General features: G+C 42.9%; 1 protein-coding gene across 1 annotated transcript; it reads left to right on the forward strand.

The window, feature by feature from the left end:
- The first annotated feature begins 14,041 nt into the window (after positions 1-14,041).
- Positions 14,042-21,366, forward strand: EDN1 (endothelin 1). Its single transcript, XM_034762320.1, has 5 exons — positions 14,042-14,538; positions 15,975-16,143; positions 17,433-17,591; positions 17,884-17,997; positions 20,031-21,366. The coding sequence occupies exons 1-5, from the start codon at positions 14,475-14,477 to the stop codon at positions 20,170-20,172; spliced, it is 648 nt and encodes a 215-aa protein (XP_034618211.1). The 5' UTR covers positions 14,042-14,474; the 3' UTR covers positions 20,173-21,366.
- Positions 21,367-21,940: the final 574 nt, after the last annotated feature.

The following is a 21,940-nucleotide window of genomic DNA, read 5'->3' on the forward strand; positions in this document are numbered from 1 at the left end:
TGAAATGCTATGCAAATGTAGGGGTAAGAGTGTAACAAATAGCTTGTTTCAGAGCAGGGGTCTATGCTGTCTCCCCTGTGTGCATGCGCATGTACGCCCACATAGGCATGAGTAACTGGGGGGAAGGGTTGGCAAGTGACTATCCAAAGGCTATGAACCCACCTGTCCCACTCTCCTTCCTCAATTATGTAAAGCATGTCACTTTTACAGTGTAATACCCAGGCCCTGCATCTCATTATTGTACTTAGAGCTGCCTTAGCTAATGCTCTGGCAGCAGTGGCCCCAGTACCATGTTCCAGCCAGGCCCTCTCCCTTCCCCTACACTGGGGACTAAGATGGGGAGGGTGCAAAGCAGTTTCAGCAGCTTTACCCTATCTGGGGATACCACTTGCACCACAGGTATTTCCTGGCAGTTTCTGCCCAGTTTGTAACCCCTTCATGCCACCCAAATGGCAAAAACAGGCTCTAGGCAAGAGAAAAAGGGGTGCCCAGTCTCTACAGCTGTCTCTGGCCCTCCATCTGTTGCTGTGGAGAGAAGGCTCCATGTTAGGTCTTGTTTACACAAGTTCTCTAGCTGACATGGTTTGTTTTTTTCCCCCATTAACTTAAAAATAGTGGGCTGGATGTTTGCCATCATCTTCGCTTGCTTTCAGGAGTAAGGGCCTGATTCAAAGCCCCTGAAAGCCAACGGGAGGGAATCTTCCATCTGACCTGAGCGGGCTTTGGGTCAGGCCCTAAATCAATACAGTAGATCTCTGGCCATGTGCAGGAGCTCTCTAGTTGCAGGTTTCCTTTGGCTAAAGAAGGGGTTTTCCCCCGCTAGCAAAACCTTGGTGAAAAAGGCTAGGAAGGCTCAGCTGCTTCTGGTTCTCGCTTATCATCTGCCATCACAGGAAGGGCATATTTAGTGATTGTAATGACAGAGTTGTTCTAAACTAATCCCATAGGTAACTTGTTGATGCAAATGCAGCAGCCTAAGGTTGCTACATTGCCAGTCTCCTGATATCAAACTTTAGAGCAAAGCACCACCTGGTGGCCTGATCCGTTTATTAAAGCAGGAACATTTAAAATATATGCTCCCTTTCTTCTCTATGAAATGAATATTAATAACATGGTGCCTATTTCCAGCTAGTGGTTGAATGACTTTTTCTGTTTCTTCTTCTTATAAACAAACTGGTGCTCAACATGGACAATGAATGCAGATCCAGCAGAACTATGAGAGAAATTACCAGAATGGCTTTTGGTCAAATATACTGGAGATGGGAAATACCATACATTAAAGCGGGGTTTCAATCTGCAAAGTGGCAGTAAAAATGGCCTCGAAGTTCTGTATTTGGTGCATCTGAAGGACTCTCGCTCAAATGTGTTCAGTTTACAAATAATTCCTTTCAGGCTGTTTTTAAAAGCCCAGCTTCAAAGTTCATGCACTGAGGCTGCTATTCCATTTGATCATTATCGTCATGTGTGGTATTCTTTATTGAGCACTATCAATGTCTGTTTTAATCTCATTAGAGAGGAAAAAATAGTTGACCAGATCCATCAATGTAGTGTGATATAAGAGTCTGGTTTCTCTTTTTGTCTCTAGTTATTTCCTCTGGAATGTTAGCTCTGAATCTCCATACCTATTCCATGTTTTGACAATCCTGAAGTTTTGGTTCCTATCATGCTGAGCCACTGTGTAGTAAATGATGGACAAACGCCTTTTGAAAATCAACCATATTCCTGGTATTTCTGTCTCCTCCTCTTGACTTTCCTCTTCTTCATTTCTTCTTCCTTGGTTAGTCTCTTCCTTTCTGTCCCTCCCTCTCTTTCCTTCCTCACAAATCTGTTATTTGCCTCTTTCAAACAGTAAAATAGAAGAATAAAATCTTCACTGTATTGTTTTCTGCCATGGGAGAGACACCAAGAGGTTTATTCTGCGCTCCATATGTGTGAGTAACTCTCACTGAAGGTGACTGCCTCTCAAGAGGAGAATAAGTCCTTTTTATCTATTTGTGCTTATGGAAGAGATCTCCGGCACTGGGTATTGTGGTTTTCCTAGGCATGGACTGTGTATCCCATCGCCAATACTGGGAGGTGCTGCAGTTGCCATTGCTGAAAGGGGGTTGTGACCTAATTAATATTTGGTGCAAGCTTACCCAGAGGACCTCATTGCTGATGTAGCTAAGCTGAAGGGTAATACCTATCCCAGTACCTTTCCTAGGAGCAATGCACTTGCCTTAGAGACTAAAACCAAGGACCACCCCCAAAAAAGAAGTGCCAGAGGCTCCATGAAGTCCACTAAGGATTTCACTATTGCAATTGTTTACATAGAAGGTACTCAGCCGCTGCTATGACAGGCAGCAATATAAAATGCTGAGGTAAGATAATATTAATAAATTTCACTTCAAAGCCACTGGGCTGCGCTTCATCTTTGCTCCAATTTAACACTCAGTGCGCTATATATACCCAGGGTTGATTGTAGGTGCCTGCAAACGTTGTGATGTTCCCACCTCTAGGTTCCCAGGTACCTCTCAGTAGGAAGCAAGACTTGCATAGTTGTTTATTATTTGTATTGTGCTAGACCCTGTCCACCCACACAGGAAGACAAGGTTCCTACCTGAATCAAAGGAAATTTCAAATTTCAAGCCCCAGTCCTACAAACACTTAAGTACCTGCTTAAAGTTGTTCTATTGACTTGCTTGAAGTCAATAGAACAACTCACATACTTAAAGTTAAGCACATGAATAACTTTGCGGGATCAGGGCCTAAATGGCTATTATTTTTACAACCTTGGGGTGGGTGCAGGGGCCCATATGACCTTGGGCAAGCTCAGTAGATAGTACCTTCTTTTTTTTTAATTGGGATTCAAGTCCTTAAATGGTAAAAGAGCTGATATTTCTTCATCATGTCCATATTAGGCTTAATCCCTGAGCTCCTTGAGTTTGACCCACCTTGTTAGATGAGGGAAACGTGCTGGTATGTGGCTAAATTATATTCTAGTGCTATTTTCTGTATATTGCCTAGACGTTGCTTTGCACGCCAGTTCCCTTATTGTTTGATCATATTTCTCACACCTTGGAGCACTCTTATACTTTGGGTTGTGAAATATCCTTTGAGAAAATAATCCTACTTGTCGATAAGGCAAAAAGAAGTCCTTTCATTCTTATAAAAATGCAGTTTATAGTATATGTGATTAAGCAACACCTTACTTTGCTCCTAGGCAGTGTACTGTAAGTGCCCAACAGGAGTTAGTTGTGAATATTCCTTACAACCTAGTAATAATCAGGAAATGTATGTAATACATAGTGATGAACTGACTAGCATGTTTGTGCACCACTGTCTTCTATTGGTTAGAATCAGAAACATAGGCTCTAAACTGCTGACAGCCAATGGAGATTCTTTTTTAACTGAACTGGGTCTGTGTTTTTGGAGATGAAGGATTTGGGTTTTATCCATTAAGTTGCTGTGAAATTCCAGTTTACTGTGGCAGAATGAGAAATGTGAAGTTCTAATGGTAATGGATTTGTTATAGCTTGTTTGTTTTTATATACTTGGTTTCCACTGTTTTACACACACACACACACACACACACACACACACACACACACACGTATTGTTGTATATACTGATAGTTGATCATTGTGTCCAGCAAAAACTACACATTGTTTCCAGCCTTGGAAATGCCACCTACTCATCATAATAAAACCCTTATCAATCCTGAATGTTTTGTAGATAAACAGGATTGGCTTGAAATGAAAGAAATCAAGGAAGAAAGAGTAATTTGGGGGAAGCTGTGTGAATAGTAAATACATCAAAAGATAACTGGGCTGCCCACTCTCCTCCCCACATATGAGTGGTGTTAAGATACTAGCATCTCTTGGTGATGAACGTGCAGTCAGTCACTTCTCTGGAAAGAGGAAATGGGCATTTCTACATTGCCTAATACACATCTACAGAATGCTTCCTTTGTGATAAAAACCTGTTGTTTCTTTTTTCCCCTTGGAAACAAGCTAGAAATAAATATGACAGTCTGAAGGCAAAGATGTCATTCACAGGACTACAGAAATGAAAGGTAAAGTCCTAATCAGTTACATTTCCTTATTTATAACATAACAAAGCACATTTGAACCAGCAAACTTAGTGCCAGTTCGTCTGAGAATAGATACAGTTCTTGAAAGAAATGCAAAAGGGCAATGCCAGATCCAAACCCTGTCAACAATAAAAGAAAATCTATCAGTTTATAGATATGCCTCTTGCTGTTCTCTGTGTTCAATTTGGGCTTTGTCTATAATCAAAGTTGTGGCTGGTTTAATGAATGGTGCAATTATAAAACTGATTTAGTTAAACTGGTGCAAAACCTTAGGTGGACATTCTTAATCCAGTTTAAACCAGCTTAATTCATTAAGGAACTGACTGAAGATAAATCTCTTTTAAATCTAAGAGAATCCACATTGAGTTTGTTTTAAATAAATCTGTTTTTAAAATGAGTTAAAGATAGACTGATGCAACTTTGAATGTGGACAAGGCCTTAGTTAAATTTTGGGGAAGGAGTGCTCTCTCTGGAAATATGAATTTGAAGGATCAAATATTTCTGGCATCAGGATTTCCTTTTCTGTTATAATTGTAAATGAAAATGCTTATTTTTTTAAATAGAGGGCTGAAATTTTGTCTTGTGATGGATGCAGTGCTTTCTCTTTACAAGCTCTTTATATACCTTGTATAAGACCTACTGATCCCTGGTTACCTCCACTGAAATCTACTATGAGCATCCTGCATCCCATTTTTATAACCTGATACTGGCAAGAGAAACACAAAGTGCTCGTCTCCAAAGAACGAGCCTGAGGGTGACGGGGGAGATGTCATTAAGAACTATGAAGGGGCATTAGATAATGTGAAAACTTAAGTTTTCTGGAAATGTGTGACTGGCCAGTTAGAAGGTGGAGGATGCTATAGCTCCCAGTCTCTCTTCATTTCAAGTCTATGTGTAACTCCCCTTGATGGTAGTGGGATTTCTATGGCAAGAAGTGGTCCTAAAATTGAGATTGAGCGCAGAAAATCTAACCAAGACTGGGCAGATTTTGAGTGTTTCCCTTCATATGTCAATATGCAGATAAATATAAACAAGAGTGCTAGTAGGGTGCTACCCACCAGTACGCAGTACCGGCAAGAGATTTTTAGCAGGTTTGGGGTACCAGAAAGACTTGGGGCTGCACTCTTCTCCTTAAAGGAGCAGAATGCGGCTAGGGAGGACATTCATTCATTAAATGGCTTTAACAGTACAATATATATATATGCTAACAAACAAAGGCTTTGTTTAAGTTTATCATATGTTTTGTGCTGTTACATTGGTCCAGAGTCCTCAAGAGGGGAGATGTGGGGGGAGACAGAAGATGTTTAAACAGTATTTTTTATTCTGTTTCTCCCCATTGGTCTGAATTATCCATGACATCCATACTGCATCACATCAAATCCAAATCATTAGAGGAATGCCTCTGCTTGCACTGACCAGAGGATGTTTGGATTCTGATGTCAGCCCAGTTCTGCAGCCTGACGGGAATCAGGTGTTGTCCCCAGTGGACCTAGAATTCTTCTTTGCAGCCAAACTAGTCTAACATGCAGTTTGTTAACTGGAACTGGAGCAGAAAAACAAAGAAAACTAATGCCTCATTTTCCAGCTTTGTGGGTGAGGGAACTATAAGTGAATATTATAATGCCGGACACTGACGGCCTTAAACCAGTTGCCTCAGGAATCTGCCAAGAACTTTGCTGAAAATATGTTCCTCATCTTAGCAATGGAGCTAAGACTTATCACACAGCTGCCCACCTTTGTTCAAGTGAAGCTCCTTCTGATCTGACAGCTCAGGCATTGTCAGTTTCATCCAGAACAATTTACAAACTTGGAACCTAATCCTGCAAACCCATAATCATTTGATCAATCCCATTGAAGACAATGGGACTATTTGCATGACTATGGACCACTTTTGTGGACTGGTAAGAGTTTCAGGAGTCTGTTCTGTTCCTATAAAGGAAGTTGAATCCCCCATTGAAATTCAATATTTGGGTAAAATACCATAAAGCATTTTAGGATAGAGTTCTACTTAAAATTTGTCTTTTAATAATTCATACAGATGCTGAAATGGCTCCTCACCCAACTCCCATATTCCATATAAACAGATTGAATACTACTTATTTGGGGGGAAAGCGAGAAGTTAAGCATGTTGATGTTTGTATATACAAAGGGGGGTGTCGGAGGGGATGGGGAGAGGAAAAGGGCTCTGGGCTGGGGGCAGGGAGGAGTCACATGGAGAATCATGTGGGGAGGTCATGTGCCCCCCCTTGTGTTCCTCCCATGAGTGCAGTACCAGCAAGAAATGAGTTCTACTTGCACCAATGAATATACAGAAGTCCATCTATTCCATGAATCATTTCATCTTTAAAGATACCATTCTGGGTTCATTCCATATTGCATCATATTATCTTATACCCATTCAAGCCTTTTAAACTGTGAGCTCCTGAGGACAGGCATTTTGTTATTTGTTTTCCTCACTTTATGTCCTGCAGTGTACAGTGTACACCTCCACTGCTATATTCATCTGACAATGCACTTACCATACAGTTTCATCTCCAGTTTTAGAACTATTGGTCCCCAAACCAGGGCAAATTGTAGTTCCCAATAGGAAAATTTGCAGTCTTTACAAAATAAAATTCCCATTGGTGCTACCACCAGTTCAGCTGAGCTAGTGTAGTACAGGTGGGAGGCCTAATGTAGACAATGCACCTTCCATTGTGTTTTGCTGTGATATTAGATAAACGTATTGAAAAGCAGGTTTAACTGACTCAATGGAAAAAAATGGATCCAGCTGCCAGTCACGTCTGCACTAGAGTTCCCACCAGCATTAACACTAGTTCTTCTGAATCTGCTGGTTGCCCACGTGGAAATGTTTGGGTAAAACTTCCTAGTATAGCCAGAGCTTCAAATTGCTTATTCAGAGAGAGCTCTTAAAGATGGCCTTATTCCTTACATTCCAAATGCTCAATGGATAATTCTGCTGTGCTGAGAAGATTGGTTTGTTTGGGCTAGTTTCCATGAGACAATTTTAGGAAACCCTGGTGGCAATGGATTTGGAAGTGGAGCCGGAGTTTCCACTGCTTCGGAGACAGGTAAAGGCAGCCAACTATGTGTCTCCTCTTCACAGAGATGGCTGTTCAATAAAGGGTAAGCAGGGCCACATTCAGTGTAGCATTTAAAACACCAACTCCTATAACTGTAAACATATTTCATGTTGCATAATGTGCATTGGTAGCTCTAACTAAAAAAAAAAAAAAAAACCAGAAAAAAAAACCCTCACAAACACAACTGGAACTAGCAAGCAAGCATCAAAGCCCAGCTAATCCTAGAATAAGTGCAAACTGTCTCACAATCACAAAAGGTGCTAACTTCTCTAGGAAAAGGGCTATTGATGTAAAAGAATTATCTCCAGCACCACTCTCTGAACAATGCCTTTGCTAATTAAATTAATCTCCATGAATCCCTTATACAAGGAGAAAAGGGGAGAACAAGTTGGATTAAAAATTATATATTGTTTTGGGTCTTTTGAGACACAATCACACAAAAGATAGGAGGATTATATAACCTGAAGAGAACCTGGAAATTTGAAGGAAATGTTAAAAGTCTACTAAAAATGAGTTCTAAGAAAATTTTGCCCCCAGTGAATTGTACAAAATGAAAGGCCTGGCCTTTTTGAACAAAGCCACAGAAAATCCTAGGAATGGGCAAACCTGTCAGGAGGTAAGTTCTAAAAAGCAAAAGTCTGGATGCTTCTTTAAAAGGTATGTTTAGAGTATGTCATTCTCTTAGGTCTGTAAAATTTTGCTCGGCAACCCTACAAAAACCATTGTCTCACTTTGGGTGGAATATGAGTCAATACACCCAGAATCCAGACAGAGAGATTCTCTATCAATTCCTTTTCATACAAGAAAGTTACGTACAGTAGTTGGAAAGAGAAATCAAAGCTGGCCTTCCTGGCACAATTCTACGGTCAATTGTTTATGATGCCAACAGTTAGAGGACTGAGATTTTTTGGTACAGCATCTAGTGCAATAGGATCGTGAATTTCCTAGGGCTACTACAACTAATAAATAAAAATAGCTAGAATGACAAACATGATTAGGCTCTCAGATTCCATGGTGATGGGTGCAATATATTAGGCCACTCCTCAGGAGTTGGGAGTGTTGTGGGGGAAGTGACCCATTGTCATCTACGTGAAGAGGGAGAGTGCTAGGGGCCTTGGTTCCCGGCCCAGCATTGTCTAAGTCCACAGGGAGGAAGCAGAGGAGGGCTCTGCTTAGTCCATTCCTCTGTTCCAGGTGCTCTACCTCTCTTTAGCAATTGTGGGGCTGGTGAAAGAAGCTTCTAGAGCTTGTTGGGATGGAGGAGGATCAAATACATTCAATATCCCCAATGTCCTGCATTTAAGGGAGAAGGAGGCACCATAGCGCAACTCCCCCTTCAGCCAAGATATGACAGGTGAGACAACTGTGCCACGCAGGGGAATGGAGAAACGGTATTACTGGAAAACTCCCTTCCACCTAAAGCGCCGTGGATTCTTTATCTGTTTCCAGACTATTTAAATCTTCTCCTCTTCCCACATAATGTTTCCCTTTCCTAATCCTTGATTTGGCTCCTAGTTAATTATTTCCCTGACATTCCCAGCTCTTTGCTATGAAAAAAGAAGAAAAGGGGGAGGGGTACACACAAAGCTATCTCTGCGAAACTTGAATCTTTGTGTTTGTTTTTCAGGTGACATCATCCTTGACCCTCCAAGAGGCAGAAAACGGTGTTCAGTATGACCAACATTCTCCTACATTTCAATGGAGGGTGACTGGATTTCAGCTGCTGCACCCAAGTGTTCACTTCTTCTATTTTTAGCAAGCTTGAAAATAATTTAAATTAATAGTATTATTTTTATCACAATGGCTCCCCATCTCTGTTAAGATCCTCAAACAATTATGGTCCAAAGAATAATGGCCAAATTCCACTCATTTAAAAGAAAAACAAAACAATAAGCACAATAAAAGCAAATACCAGCACTACCACCCTAGTCTTTAGCCTTTGGATCCCTACCTATTCCCCTGCCAACCTTACTAGTCACAGATCCCTAAGCCAGTCTCACCATAGTATGACAACACTATGCAACCAAGATGAGCAGTAAATACTGGATCATAGTGAACTAAACAGAAAAGAAATCCTTATTGGTACTATGATACATTGGGGCCCTCTAGAACTTGGTGGTTCCACCAAGCTGCACACAACAGCTACTTGGAACTTTCCAGTGACAATTGGGATAAACTATATTTCTCCTCCTCATTTAGAGCATGTGACACACCATTAGTTAGACAGTTCTGATTCCATCCAGTAAAGGGCAGTGATACACATCTACTCTTCACTATTTTAAAATACAGTCCCAGCACCTGATTTCTTAATGGTAGAGGCAGCCTTTGTGTACTTTCCCATTAGGTTCTTCATAGCATCACATTAGTCCATTGTTTTCTGGCTGACCATGTTGATTGCCATTAACAATGCCTGTTCCAAATGACTCCTGATAATGTGTCAGTGTGTTCACTCTTCTCTTCTCTTCTCTTCTCTTCATTCCTCAGTAATAACAATGAAGTTCACCCCTATGCACCTCTTAAACACTCAAACTAGGGCTGAGAGCATAGAGCATGGGCCTTTGTGCTGGCCCCTAACGGGTTGAATCGCACCCTTTATGCCTGCCTTTTGGTGGCATTTTACAAGAGAAGTGCTGTTTACAGGATAATCATTCCCTGTCTATATTTTGCTGCTAAAGGTCTATGTCAGGAGCTGCTAAAGGTCTATGTCAGGAATGCTTACCCCATGTCCAGGTGGAGCAAAAATATGGCACACAGATTCCTCCCGAGGAGTACATAGAGTGGGAAAGTGAGGGGGGGGTTGTTTTGTTTTGGAGTGTGAGAGAATTATTAGTTGGACACTTTGGAGGAAGCACATAATTATTAGCGATGTGTTGAATTGGGAATATCTGCTAATCATTATGGCTAGACCCCCCAAACACCTTACGGGCTCCAAAACTAGAGGGAGAGAGAGGTTTCTATGTCCTTCCGGGAAGCTCATTAATTGGAGGTGAGGAGAAAGGAAGAAGGTTGGTTGATAATGGCCTCATCTTTCAGCTGGCCAATGAGCATGCATAGCAGGCCAGTGGCAGAGGTGGCAGTAGGCTGAGTGAATGGGGGTAAATAGAAAGAAAGCTGTGTGGGCATCGGATGAGATGACTCATGATAGGCCTAAATTTAGGCCTTGAGCATGGTGTTTGAGTAAGACTGGGGCTAAGGGAAAGAGTGACTGGAAAGTACGGGAGATAAGAGAGGCAACCCTGATGAGGGAGGGGAGGATTGTGTAACTTTCATTTTGCTTAATATTGTGTTTCAAATCCACAGAAAACAACAAGTTGCTTCCCTTGCTTTCTAGACACAAAGGACCAGTTTTGCAATCTCCTCTTATTGTTTCTGTGATAAGCCAGCATTTTCCATTTCTGACACGGGACAAAATGTCTTGCAGAAAATTCAGTCAGTGCCATGACAATTCCCAGCTGGAACTCTAGAGCCAGAGCATGTCTGTCTAGTTGATTTTTCCCCCCACACTATATTGCCAAAGCTGCCGTCAGTGGAGGTGCTGAAGCTGGCGTTCCCTCAGTATAAAGGAAAAAACTCTGCTGAAAGGCTATTCTCCATGAGAGACCCTCAGCTCTCTAATTGTTCCAAAATAGCCCTAATGTGTTAACAAGGCTCAGCTATTCACCAAAGTTTTGGGGGAGATGTGCTTCATATGAAGTGGAGTGATTTATTGAATAAGTAGGAAGCCATAACGTGACCTTGGATTTCCAGGTTGCAAAAAATGACTCTGGGTCAAATTCTAGCCCCAACTCTGGCTGGCTTGTGTCACTCCAGTGGTGTAAAGCCCCTGAAAATGGATCTAATCCTGTGTGGAATTTCATTTCCAAGCAGAGTCTTTGAATGGCAAAGAAGTGCCATATACCTCCCAGCCTATGGGGCCTAGCCCAGAAGAAAGAGCGTGCAGTCTTTCTTTGCCCTTGTAATACCTGGCTGCTGAAATTTTCCTTTGGATCTATACGCAGTTGGACCTAAATCCGAGCCCACTCTGACGCCAGGACCAGTTTATTCCCAGCTAGTTCCAGAATCAGAAGGAAATAGAGTTGTCACGACTTGCTGAATCAGAATAGATAAATCTCTGTCAATGCTAATACTTAAAACCCTCCCATAAATCACTGAAGATGTTTTTGTTTTTTAAAATTGAATGGCACTTTAATAAACCCCTACTGCGTGATGTTTTTGCTTTGCTACTCCAGGGAAAAAAAGTTTCCGAGTCTACATGCCATTTCCACCAGCTAACCCAATACATTCTAGCAAGGCATTTTGACAGAGAAGAAGAAAATATCGTGCACTGATAGATGCACTTCTTGGAAATGGCAATTTTGAAAAAATCTCTTATTAAAAAATGCTGACATGTAATACCATCTTTAAGTGACAGACCTGGCAAAGTTGTACATTCTTCTGTGTTACACAAAAAAACCTGATTGAAGTAGAGAGACATCTTCCACCCCACACAGTCGTTCTGTCAGCATTTTCCATTTTCTAAATGCAGTTCCCTCCTTTCCCAACTTTTGGAGAGCAATGAAAATACAGTGTATTGTTTTAATGTGCTACTAATACTTCTTATACAATCAGCAGTTTATTGGGCAAACAACCCTGGGTTACTTGGAAAACGGCATCTTGGGGATCTGTGCTGGAGTGAAAGCATCCAATATTTAAAATGTATGCCTGCTGGTGGATTATTATTCAGTACTAGTAGTAGTAGTAGTTTGTGTGTATAGATAGAAACCTATTATTATTCCAGTAGTCACATCTTCAAATATGACATGATAGTTCCTGTTCAGAAAAAATGATGTATGTATTATGATGGCACTTAAAAACTTGTCATTCCCCTGAAATAATTTAAATAAGATTTTCATTTAGCAACTTCAGTATTTGCCATAACTGAGAAAATGTCTCTAAGTCTAGGGAAGTACAAGAAAATATAACAGATAATGAGGTAACTATTTATCAGGGGGAAATTTGGCACATTTTCCAGTATTATCACTGCACATTTGATGAGAGACATATTTTGTTCATGTGATCTACATTCAGATGAAGACCATCTCAGTTAGTTTATCTGATTTCATGTATTTTTATAATAAGGCCTGGTGTCTAGTATTAATCACAAAAAAATGTATTGAATTGTCAAATAAAGAGCATGAGTCTAAATAAGAGACAGCAATATAAATAGGACATCAGAAACCAGCACCTGGAGCCTACTGCTGCTCCTAATGAAGTCAATAGCTGAGGGTTCAATGATCCGGCCCCTGCTGTGCACACCATGCCATGTCATTGCTATAATCTTTGTTATGCCCAGTGACAGAACACTGACAAACAAACAGGACAGGCACGTCCTAAAGGAACCAAAACCAAATCACAAAAAATAGGTCTGAGTGTCAGCAATGCTATCGTATTCATTCTTATTACAATGACTATTTCCTATTTTATACCTGTGCTAGGTATTTCATGAAAGACAGTTCTTGCCCCAAAGACCTTGCAATCTCTATTAATTATTATTATTAAAATGTATATGATGTTAAGTATGCATACCATTTTGCAGTGGGTTGGATGTAGCAAAATGACCTACATTTAACGCTATTTAATACACCTATGGTTTAATGGATAAAAGAGCAAAACAAAAGGAGACTAGCTTTCTTTTTCTTTCTTTCTTTCTTTCTTTCTTTCTTTCTCTTTCAACTCAGCAGGTTCCTTGGAGCCCTTTCATAACTAGGGACACTCTAGTCTACCCTGACTCCTCAGTGAGATAGGCAGCTTCTTGCACTTCCCGATTCCCCCTCAAAAAGACTATGAGCATGATAGGCAAAGGTTCCCAAGCATTTCTTATTGTGGACTCCCTTCCAGAGCTATCAATTGCCCGCATACCCCTACACTTCTCATTGCTGACACTTTGTGTGTTCTTCTTAACACTCCCTCTCTTTAGCCTTGTGTCCATATTTCACTGTTACATATAGATATAGTTATAGTGCAAGGTATACAACTGAAAAAACCCACCCTTCAGTTCTGCGCTCAGTTAGACTGGCCAATTGCTGGGCAACTGAATCTGCTCTGTAGGGTGATTGAAGGTGAGGGCTCTGTACCTCAGGGTCTCTGTGTATCTGTGTTCTCACTGATACATCTTGAAGTACATTAACTACCGTATTTTATATAACAAATTCCAGACAGTTTTATAGCTTCCTCTGAGTAGCTTAAATGAAAATGCAATACAGTAAATAAAATCCACCATTGCTCAATTTCTCCTGCTTCCCCTCCAGAGATGTCTGGTGTACCCCCAATGGCACCAGTACCACAGTTTGGGAACCACTGCTCTATAGGATTCAGGGAGCCCTGGTGTTGGAGCAGAGATATAAGCCTTTCCCCGCCCAAAACTAGACTCTTTTTTGCCATTTTCCCTAGAAACAGCTAAACCCACACCATTAAATGACTGAAAACAAGGAGCCAAGCACAGACACTGTCTTTCAGGCAGTACTGTGCCTTCTTCACCTAGACCAGTAAAGGATGATGGTGTTGAACCACGTGGGCTTTAATGTGCTGAGGTTTAGGATGTTTTTAATCTAGCCAGATGCTTGAGAGAACCCCTTCTTCCGCACCCGTGTTTTCTTTTAAACAAATCACTTCTGATTTCTACATGACTACCTTGGAGGGGAGTGGGGAGGGGAAGGTTGCGGCAGCCGAAGCAGCAGCATCTGGTCAGGTGTTAGGAGCTCGGCGCAGGGGCTCCCCCTACTGGCTCTATGCCGTCGGCGCCCTTTGACCTCAGGTTTCTTTCTTGTAGGTCTGCCCGGGCTATTTATTTTCCTTCTCTCTCTCTCCACTCCCCACCGCCCACCCTGCCAGCGTGTAGCCCGGCCCCTGGATTGTCAGACGGCGTCTGCCTCTCTGAAGTTTGCAGTGGTTTCCTTTCCAGCCTGGCCTTATCTCGGTCTGCACGTTGCCTCTCGGTGACTAATAACACAATAACATTGTCTCCGGATAAAATAAAGTAGGAGCTGTTTACCCGCTCTATGGGGGTTCGGTATAAAAGGGAGCTGGCGAGAGCTGTCCAAGCCAGAAGCGCTCAGGCAGTCGCGCTGGAGAAGGAGCCTCCAGGTTTCCCAGCGCTGCTTTGGAGCCTGTTACTGGGTTTGCAGCTCGCCCTGTCCCAAGGGAGCAGCTTTCCCTTCCGAGGGCGCCTCTGGTGAAAAGCTTCCCCCGGGCTCTGCAGTTGAGAACTAACCGCTGCAGGGAGCAGGGCTCGTGGCTTGTGCTTTTGGGCTGCAAAGGAGCGACCGGCTGGCGTAGGCGGGATGGATTGTACACAGATGATTCTCTCCCTGCTCTTCGTGCTCTGCCCAGGAGCCCAGGACACAGGTAGGTGTGAGCTGGGGGGCAAGGACGGAGTGCGGGGAGCTAACCACTAACGCAGCTGCTCCGCTCACATCCAGGCGGGGTCAGAGGTGCCGCAACTCGGGGTGCTGCTGCACCCCCAGGCATGAAGCGACTTTCACCATGTGCAGGGTGTACGGTATAGTTCAGCGGCTCTCAGCACCGCCACTGTACAACTTGTTCCAGTGACCCGGGTGGGATTTCAGGAGAATGGTCCAGAACTACCTAGTCCTTTATACGGACAGCTCACGGTGTTCAAACGTCCACAGGACTAAATCAGGAGCGTGGGCAGGTCCCGCAATGGGCTTTCCCTGGGCTTTCTCCCCCCCCCTTATCTTCTGCAAACCTCGGGAAAGGATTTGCTCCCCTCGCCCCCATAACTTGCTTTTGTGTTCCCCCGAGATGACTGAACTAGCCCGGGCAGAGCAGCAGCCCCATCACACGGGGCTGATCATAATTACGACGCTGTTCAATGGGTGTGAATCAGTCATCTCCCACTACTGAATGGGAGGTTTAAAAATCACCCCCCGCCCCAAATCCTACAGTAAAACCTGTGTCCCGCAGACTCCTGCAGGTTTGGGGGGCGCTGAAGTCTTGCTTGGTCTATATTCACTTATGGGTGTGCTGATTTCTTTCCATCAGTTCTCCTCCCCAAACAACGTGTCTTCCCCGGAGTTGGGTGGCCCAATCAAAGGGAGGCGGGAAGGCTGCAAAACCGGGTGGTTCTGATGCAGAATCACAAGCGCAGCCACCCCCTTGGTGGGGACAGATGCTACAGGGAGTCGTCGCAGCCCCTGAGCATGGAGAGGGTTAATGGAAGGGACAAGTAGAAGAGCCGAGGTCCCGGAGGCGGGACCCCAGCGCCCAGAGCAATCTTCACTGCCCTGACTCCCTCACCTTCCCCAAGCGAGGATTGAAAGGGAGGGCGGAGGGGAATCGGAAAATTACCGTCTGACGGCTGGGGAATCCTTAAACAACCGCTGGGTGTGTGTCTCCTTACCACAAAGCAGAGAAATGCACCAGCCTTTGAACACCTCCAGTAAACCACGGAGTTAAATGCCCCAGAACTATGCAGAGTCCTGCAGGCAGACAGCATGAGAATTGTAATCCCGCCCCCCAGCGCCCTGGTACCTCTGATGAGTGTGATTATGTTTCAGACACAAATTTAATCTCAGCCATGCAAGTGAGCTATTCCGCTTTGCTAGACCCTGGAGCCAAAGATCTGGACAGGGGCGGGGGGTAACTAGATAGATCGATGACGATGGGACCAATCAATCTCCCTTCCTACCACTGCGTTCCCGCCAGCGCGTGCCTAGGTCAGAGCCGCTTGGGCCCAATTGTTACATGCAGCAGCTGCGATGCAAAGTGCTCTCGGGGTCACTCGCCTGCTAACCCCTTTGCTCTCGCTCTCTCCCCTGCAGCCTTAGGTGCTGAACTGAGCGCTGCTGCGGCCGCTTCTGTCGCCGAGGTTCGTCCTTCTAGCGCCACCTGGCCGCTGCGCAGGTCTAAGCGCTGCTCCTGCTCCTCCTTGATGGACAAGGAGTGTGTCTACTTCTGCCACCTCGATATCATCTGGATCAACACCCCGGAGTAAGTGGGGGGCCCTTGGAACGCTCTAACCTCCCGTTCACCCGGGCATTAGGGGCGATTGTTGTGAGCCGGTTGCTATGGTTCCCTTTAATTAGGGCCCCAGTGTGCTTCGAAGGGGCACCACTGACAATGACTCCCTGGGACACCAGCAAATGTAACCTCCTCCGTGCAGCGAATGCACCAGCGTGATCAGTGAGAGCGCCTGAGCTCATAGGCTGCATCTAAAGAGTTCATGCCAAACCCTGCAACGAATCCAGTGCATTTTTAGCAGGCGTTTTACTTTGGTTGAAAAATAGGTTTAAAAAGGCCATGCACTGCTCTAGAGGAATATTTTTAAGATGGCTAGAGAGGAATGAGTGATTGAGGATGGAACAGTATTTATTAGCACAGATTTCTCTATACTAATATAGAGCCACAACTCCTGCTTGTTGTACTCACACCAGTGTTCCCATTGACTTTATTGGAGAGACCACTCACATGAGGAAAGCAAGTGGGATTTGGCCTTATGGATGAAGCAAATAACTTTTAACACTAGGCACAGCAATTCTAGCCTTTCCAGAATTCTTAAAGTGTTAAGATACAACCAAGACTATTTCATAGTTAGGACAGGATGATTGATGCTATAAAATACTTTTCACTGAGAAGCACAGAAGGTTGAAATGCTGGTGTCTTGTTTCTTCCACCCTTATTCCCCTGGAGTGGTAATTTTCTTTGGGAGTCTCTTCAGAGCAAAATCTGGCTCTAAATAACTGTAAATATATTCGGTGAAACCTCACTAGTTCTTAAGGATGGCTGGGAGACCCCATTGTGAATTACTACATTTTATAGAATAGTGGGCTTGGGTACAATGCAGAATATGTTACATTTTTCACTTTCCTCGTTAAGGGTGAAGCGGATCCTCAGTTGGTGTAGTGAATATTGACTTTAGTGGAGCTATGCCTATTAACACCAGCTGAGGATCGCTATAATTTTTTTTTAATTGATTCTTTCTGTGCTTGCAATTTACCAAAGTTCAGACAGGTCAGGTTCTGTTGCATTCTATTGCATATTGATTCATATTTCTTAATTCATGATTAAAAACGCATTAGTCATGGAAGCAGACATTGTAATCACAGTACTGCAGTGGAAATTTTTCTGATAATCCCAAAGTTATGACCAAAAGAGCCTTCCCAATCCCGCAACCTTTACTCTCAAAAACAGTCCCATTGGTAAGATGACACAGAACACACCCCTCAGTTCTAAGGCAATGAATTCAATTAATATCTTTCATATTGATTTTCTGATCATAGGCGGACTGTGCCGTATGGGCTTGGTGGCCCTTCTCGATCGAGGCGGTCTCTGGAAGATACAACCCCTCGGAAGCAACCAGAATCTAGCAAGAGATGCCGGTGTGCCAACCAAAAAGACAAGAGGTGTCTGAACTTCTGCCAAACAGGAAAAGAACTCTGGTGGGTTACTATTATTATTATTATTGTAATCAGTTTTGAACTGCACTCATTGTAAAGGGCCAGGTTGTGGTATATCTACTCATGTTGGTGAGTATTTACTCAGGTGAATAGTCCCAGGGAAGTCAGGGGCACTACTTGCCTGACAACTCACCAGCATCATTAAGGATACGCAATCTGGCCCAGAAGCATCCATTACATTTCTTAGCTTAAGAAGATGGATCATGTAAAAGTGTCACCAGGTAGATTGAAGCCTTGTGTTTTAATACAATATTGTTTTCTTTTATGTAAACAGGGCTCAGTCCACAATGGAGAAGGGCTGGGATCATCTTAACAAAGGTGAAGATTGCCTGGGACTTGGACTGAAGTGTGTGCACAGGCAACTACTTAACAGCAGGAAAATGAGAAGGTGAGCTACCGTACCCGCTCCTGAACAGGCTGATGATATGAAGTTTCAATAAAGTATAAACACAGCAACTGATCCTACTCCCAGTTGAACCAGTGTGAGTTTAGCCTCTGACTTCAGCTGGGAGCAGAATGGAGCCCTAAAGCATTGACTATTTCTTTTGATTGTTGCTCATCCTATAACTCAGGGGTGGCCAAACTTACTGACCCTCTGAGCCACATAAGACAAACTTTAGAAGTTCAAGAGCAGGGACGCACCTACCCGGGCTCGGGGCTTCTGCCCCACGGGAGGCACTTGCTGGGGCTCAGGGATTTAGCCCCATTCCTGTTGAACCCCCAACCACAGCAGATGCGCCCTGCAGGGCTGAAGCCCCAAGACTTCCCTCCCCACTAGGCATAAGCCCCTCCCCCACCACTCTGCTGCAAGGTAGAGGGCTTCCTCACAAAAAATCTGGTAGGTGGAGAAGGGGGGGGACTGCACGAGCCACACTTTAACTGTAAAAGAGCCACATGTGGCTCATGAGCCATGGTTTGGCCACCCCAGCTTTAAATCCTTATCTGCACAATTGAGCCCCATACTGCTCACTTCTGATGTGTGCTCTAGGCTTAGCAGAACATCAGCCTGGAACAGAGTACGAGCAGCTTAAATCTTGACCGAAATATACATGGATTTTTAGTGTGCTCATGCATGATCTGAACTGTTTGAAATTAATGTGTCCCTATTAGCCTTGTAAAAGTTGAAATTCATTCAGGGTTGATTTTTCATGCATACTCCACATTTATTGAAATGTAAGTTATTCATGTACCCAAGTTAAAAACGCCATCTATTCAGCGAGGCATTGCTGGCTTTATAGAACATTGTGGGTCTGATTCTCCACGTCCTTGCCCCTTATGTGGTCAAAGAAACCTATGCAAAGTGAGTGCAAAATGCGGCCATTGTAAACTACTACACAAAGGGGTAAGGCTGGAAAGAGACAGGACCTGAGAATTGGGACTTCTGTGTTCTATTCTCCACTTTGCCATTTACTTCAATGGGACTCAAGAGTAGGAATATAAGTGTATAAAGGTTGCACTATCAGACCCTGTGTGCCTACAGGCAACTCACTTAACTTCTCTGTTTCTCAGTTTACTCATCTGTAAAACGGGGATAATACTGACCTATCTCCTGGAAGTGTTGTGAGGCTAAATTAAATTAATGTTGAGAGGGCACTTGGAGATCCTCATGTAATAGGTTGAGTGGCATTAGCTGGCCATATTGCAATGCAGTGTAATCCCAGTTGAACGACATAAGTGATGCAATGTGATGAAACCCTACAGCAGTGAGCCCAGTTTTTCAAAGAACAACTTTGCAGTAGCAACTCCTGTGAGGCAATTTGCAGCTTGCCATTCTTGAAGCAATTTATGACTTACTCCATTTCTCTCTAAACAGAATTTGACTATGGGTAACATTTTCAAAAGCGCCAAAGTCCCATTTTCAAAAGTGGCATAGGCACACAGGAGCAGAAGTTCTATTGGCTTTAACTGAGTCTAAGGGACTACGTTACTTTTGAAAATGAGATTTAGGTTTCTAAGGCCCAGATCACCAAAGGTATTTAGGCTCCTAACTTCCATTTAAATCAATGGAAGTTAGGAAGTTGTGGATCTGGGCCCAAGTCACTTAGGTGCTTTTGAAAATTTTACCCGTTATCTGAATTCACTAAAACTGGGTTCCACTTAATCTAAAAAAAACAATAATAGTAAAAAGTAGCCAACAACTACAGAATATCTTTTAATTTGGATACACACAATTTCTGGGGATTAGGGTTTTCAAACTTGCCACAATATCTAATGGGCTGGATCTTCAGTTGGTTTAAATCAGTACAGCTCCAATGGATCTACGGTAATTTACTCCACGTGAGGATCTGACCCCATAAATCTAGATTTAGATTTATTTAATCAAAATGCTGATTTTACACACACACTCACACACAACTATTATTCACACAAGATTGATCTCAATTTTTATAATAGTATTTGGTGTTTTTCTTGTTCTTACAGACTAGAAGCCATTGGTAACAGTATCAAAGCTTCCTTCAGTATCGCAAAGTTAAAGGCTGCACTGCATGAAGTGAAGAGGCTGAAGCATAACAGAACACATAAAAGGCAAAGCATCTGGGAAAGTCTGAAAACAACTTCTTAGTGGGGAGATCACCAACCCTAACCCTGCTCCATCAACAATAACTGATAGAGCATTGCCGAAGCTCTGTTTTGACTTTCACATTCCACATGGCAAAGGCATGTTGTTCTAAATATTAAGCCACCCTCTAACCTCCACCCCAAAGATAGCTAGAAGAGAACCTAAAGAAATCTTATATTTGGACAAGGTAAAAGCAATAAAGACCTAACAAGTCATCCTTCTGGACTCCAATTGGATGTGTTACATTAACAAACGTTGATTGATAGCCGTCTGTCAGAATAAAGGGAACGTTTGAATGTTGCTTCTGAAAAGATGGTGTAAAATGGAGTGTTGTTGATCAGTTTGGCAGATTTCAGGGAGAAAAAAAAAGACTAATGCCAAAAGATGTTGCAAGGAATACCTGATACAGAAACTCCTAAAAAGAAGAGAAATCAAGATTTGAAAGGAGAGACTATTTTTTTTACTTATAAATTAAAATGGAAAGTGAACAACATTGTGCTACTTTAATCAGCAGTCATTGCATAGATACAAGTCTACCTCACATACTGTATGTTGCACTCCTGCAAAAGTATTTTTTACAAAGTATTGCCTTTACTTATCAGCCACAACCCTTTGCCTTTTTCAGCAGTCTGGTTTACTAGAACAACCACAGTTATCTGAACGGCAGGGCAGACGTTGTGTTTATTTGGCTAACCAAGGTTTTGGATAAAGAAAGGAATTTTCAACATAAATATTAGACAACAGGGGACATGATCTTGTTTAACATAATAGGGAGATTTGGACAACTGAAGGTCTAATAATAGGGTTTGTACTGTATTGCAGGTTGCCAATAATCCACTGACCCTGATGTGTAACAGAAAGTGTTGCTAGATTAAGGTTTTCTTCAGTGTCTTGTGTGATGTAAATTTGTGGAGACAGAGGGTTGTTTAAAATGAAATCAAAAGGCTAATATCGGGTGACTGTTTATAGCAGTGGATTTACTCACATTATTGAATTTGCTGACTGAGGGCTGATGGAATTTTATGATGTGCTTATTTTTTTAACAAATATTTATGTTCCTACAAATTATTCCTTTATATTTACCATGTTGAATATACATTGGAATGGGCCATATTGGTCTATGCATGTTTTATGTATTTCTGTGTGAAATCGGGAAATGCTTTGTGCCTGTCAAGGTAAATATCTTTAGAAATAAATATTTTTAACTACTGTATTGGTCTGGTGGTTAATATTCCCAGATGTCAATAAGATGGTTGGAGTAAGGCTGGGCCTTCCCTGTGACTGCCCTTGGATGCAGTGGGAAGGCTTATATTTCCAATGGCCCTGAGAGTTATGCCAATGGGAGTTTTAACTCCTGGTGGGGGCACCCAAGCCAGACAAAAAGGACCAGATGAAAAGCAGTCCACTGGTCCTCCAGGTGGGGCAGGGGGGCTGAGTGAGAGGTCAGTAATCTATCCTCATGAAAAAGTTAACTCATAAAGTTGCCATTCTGGCAAACCACATGATAGCTGGGGTGGCGGAGCCTTGCTTGTGCCCTAAGAGATGGCTAACAGGGTGTACAAGGATTCAGATTAAAAAATCCAGTAACTGTGCTGGGGTTGGATAAGAAATATTATATCCAGAGGAACTGAGCCTCCTCCCAGCAAAGTTAATGGTCCCTTTAACTTCAGTAGGACCTAGACCAGACCCTGAGGTATTCATAGGAAAGATGGACCCATAGTTAACATTTGCATCACTCTAAGTCCTTTGGTTTAAGACGGCTGCAGCTGGA

This window comes from Trachemys scripta, chromosome 2 (genome assembly GCF_013100865.1).
Source record: "Trachemys scripta elegans isolate TJP31775 chromosome 2, CAS_Tse_1.0, whole genome shotgun sequence".
In the NCBI taxonomy this organism is placed as follows: Eukaryota; Metazoa; Chordata; order Testudines; family Emydidae; genus Trachemys; species Trachemys scripta.

Bases quoted from the DNA above. Each gene is read 5' to 3' on its own strand.
- EDN1 (XM_034762320.1), top strand. From the start codon at position 14,475: ATGGATTGTACACAGATGATTCTCTCCCTGCTCTTCGTGCTCTGCCCA. The intron at 16,144-17,432 runs GTAAGTGGGGGG...TTCTGATCATAG, and splicing joins ATCTGGATCAACACCCCGGA to GCGGACTGTGCCGTATGGGC. The intron at 17,998-20,030 runs GTGAGCTACCGT...TTGTTCTTACAG, and splicing joins AACAGCAGGAAAATGAGAAG to ACTAGAAGCCATTGGTAACA.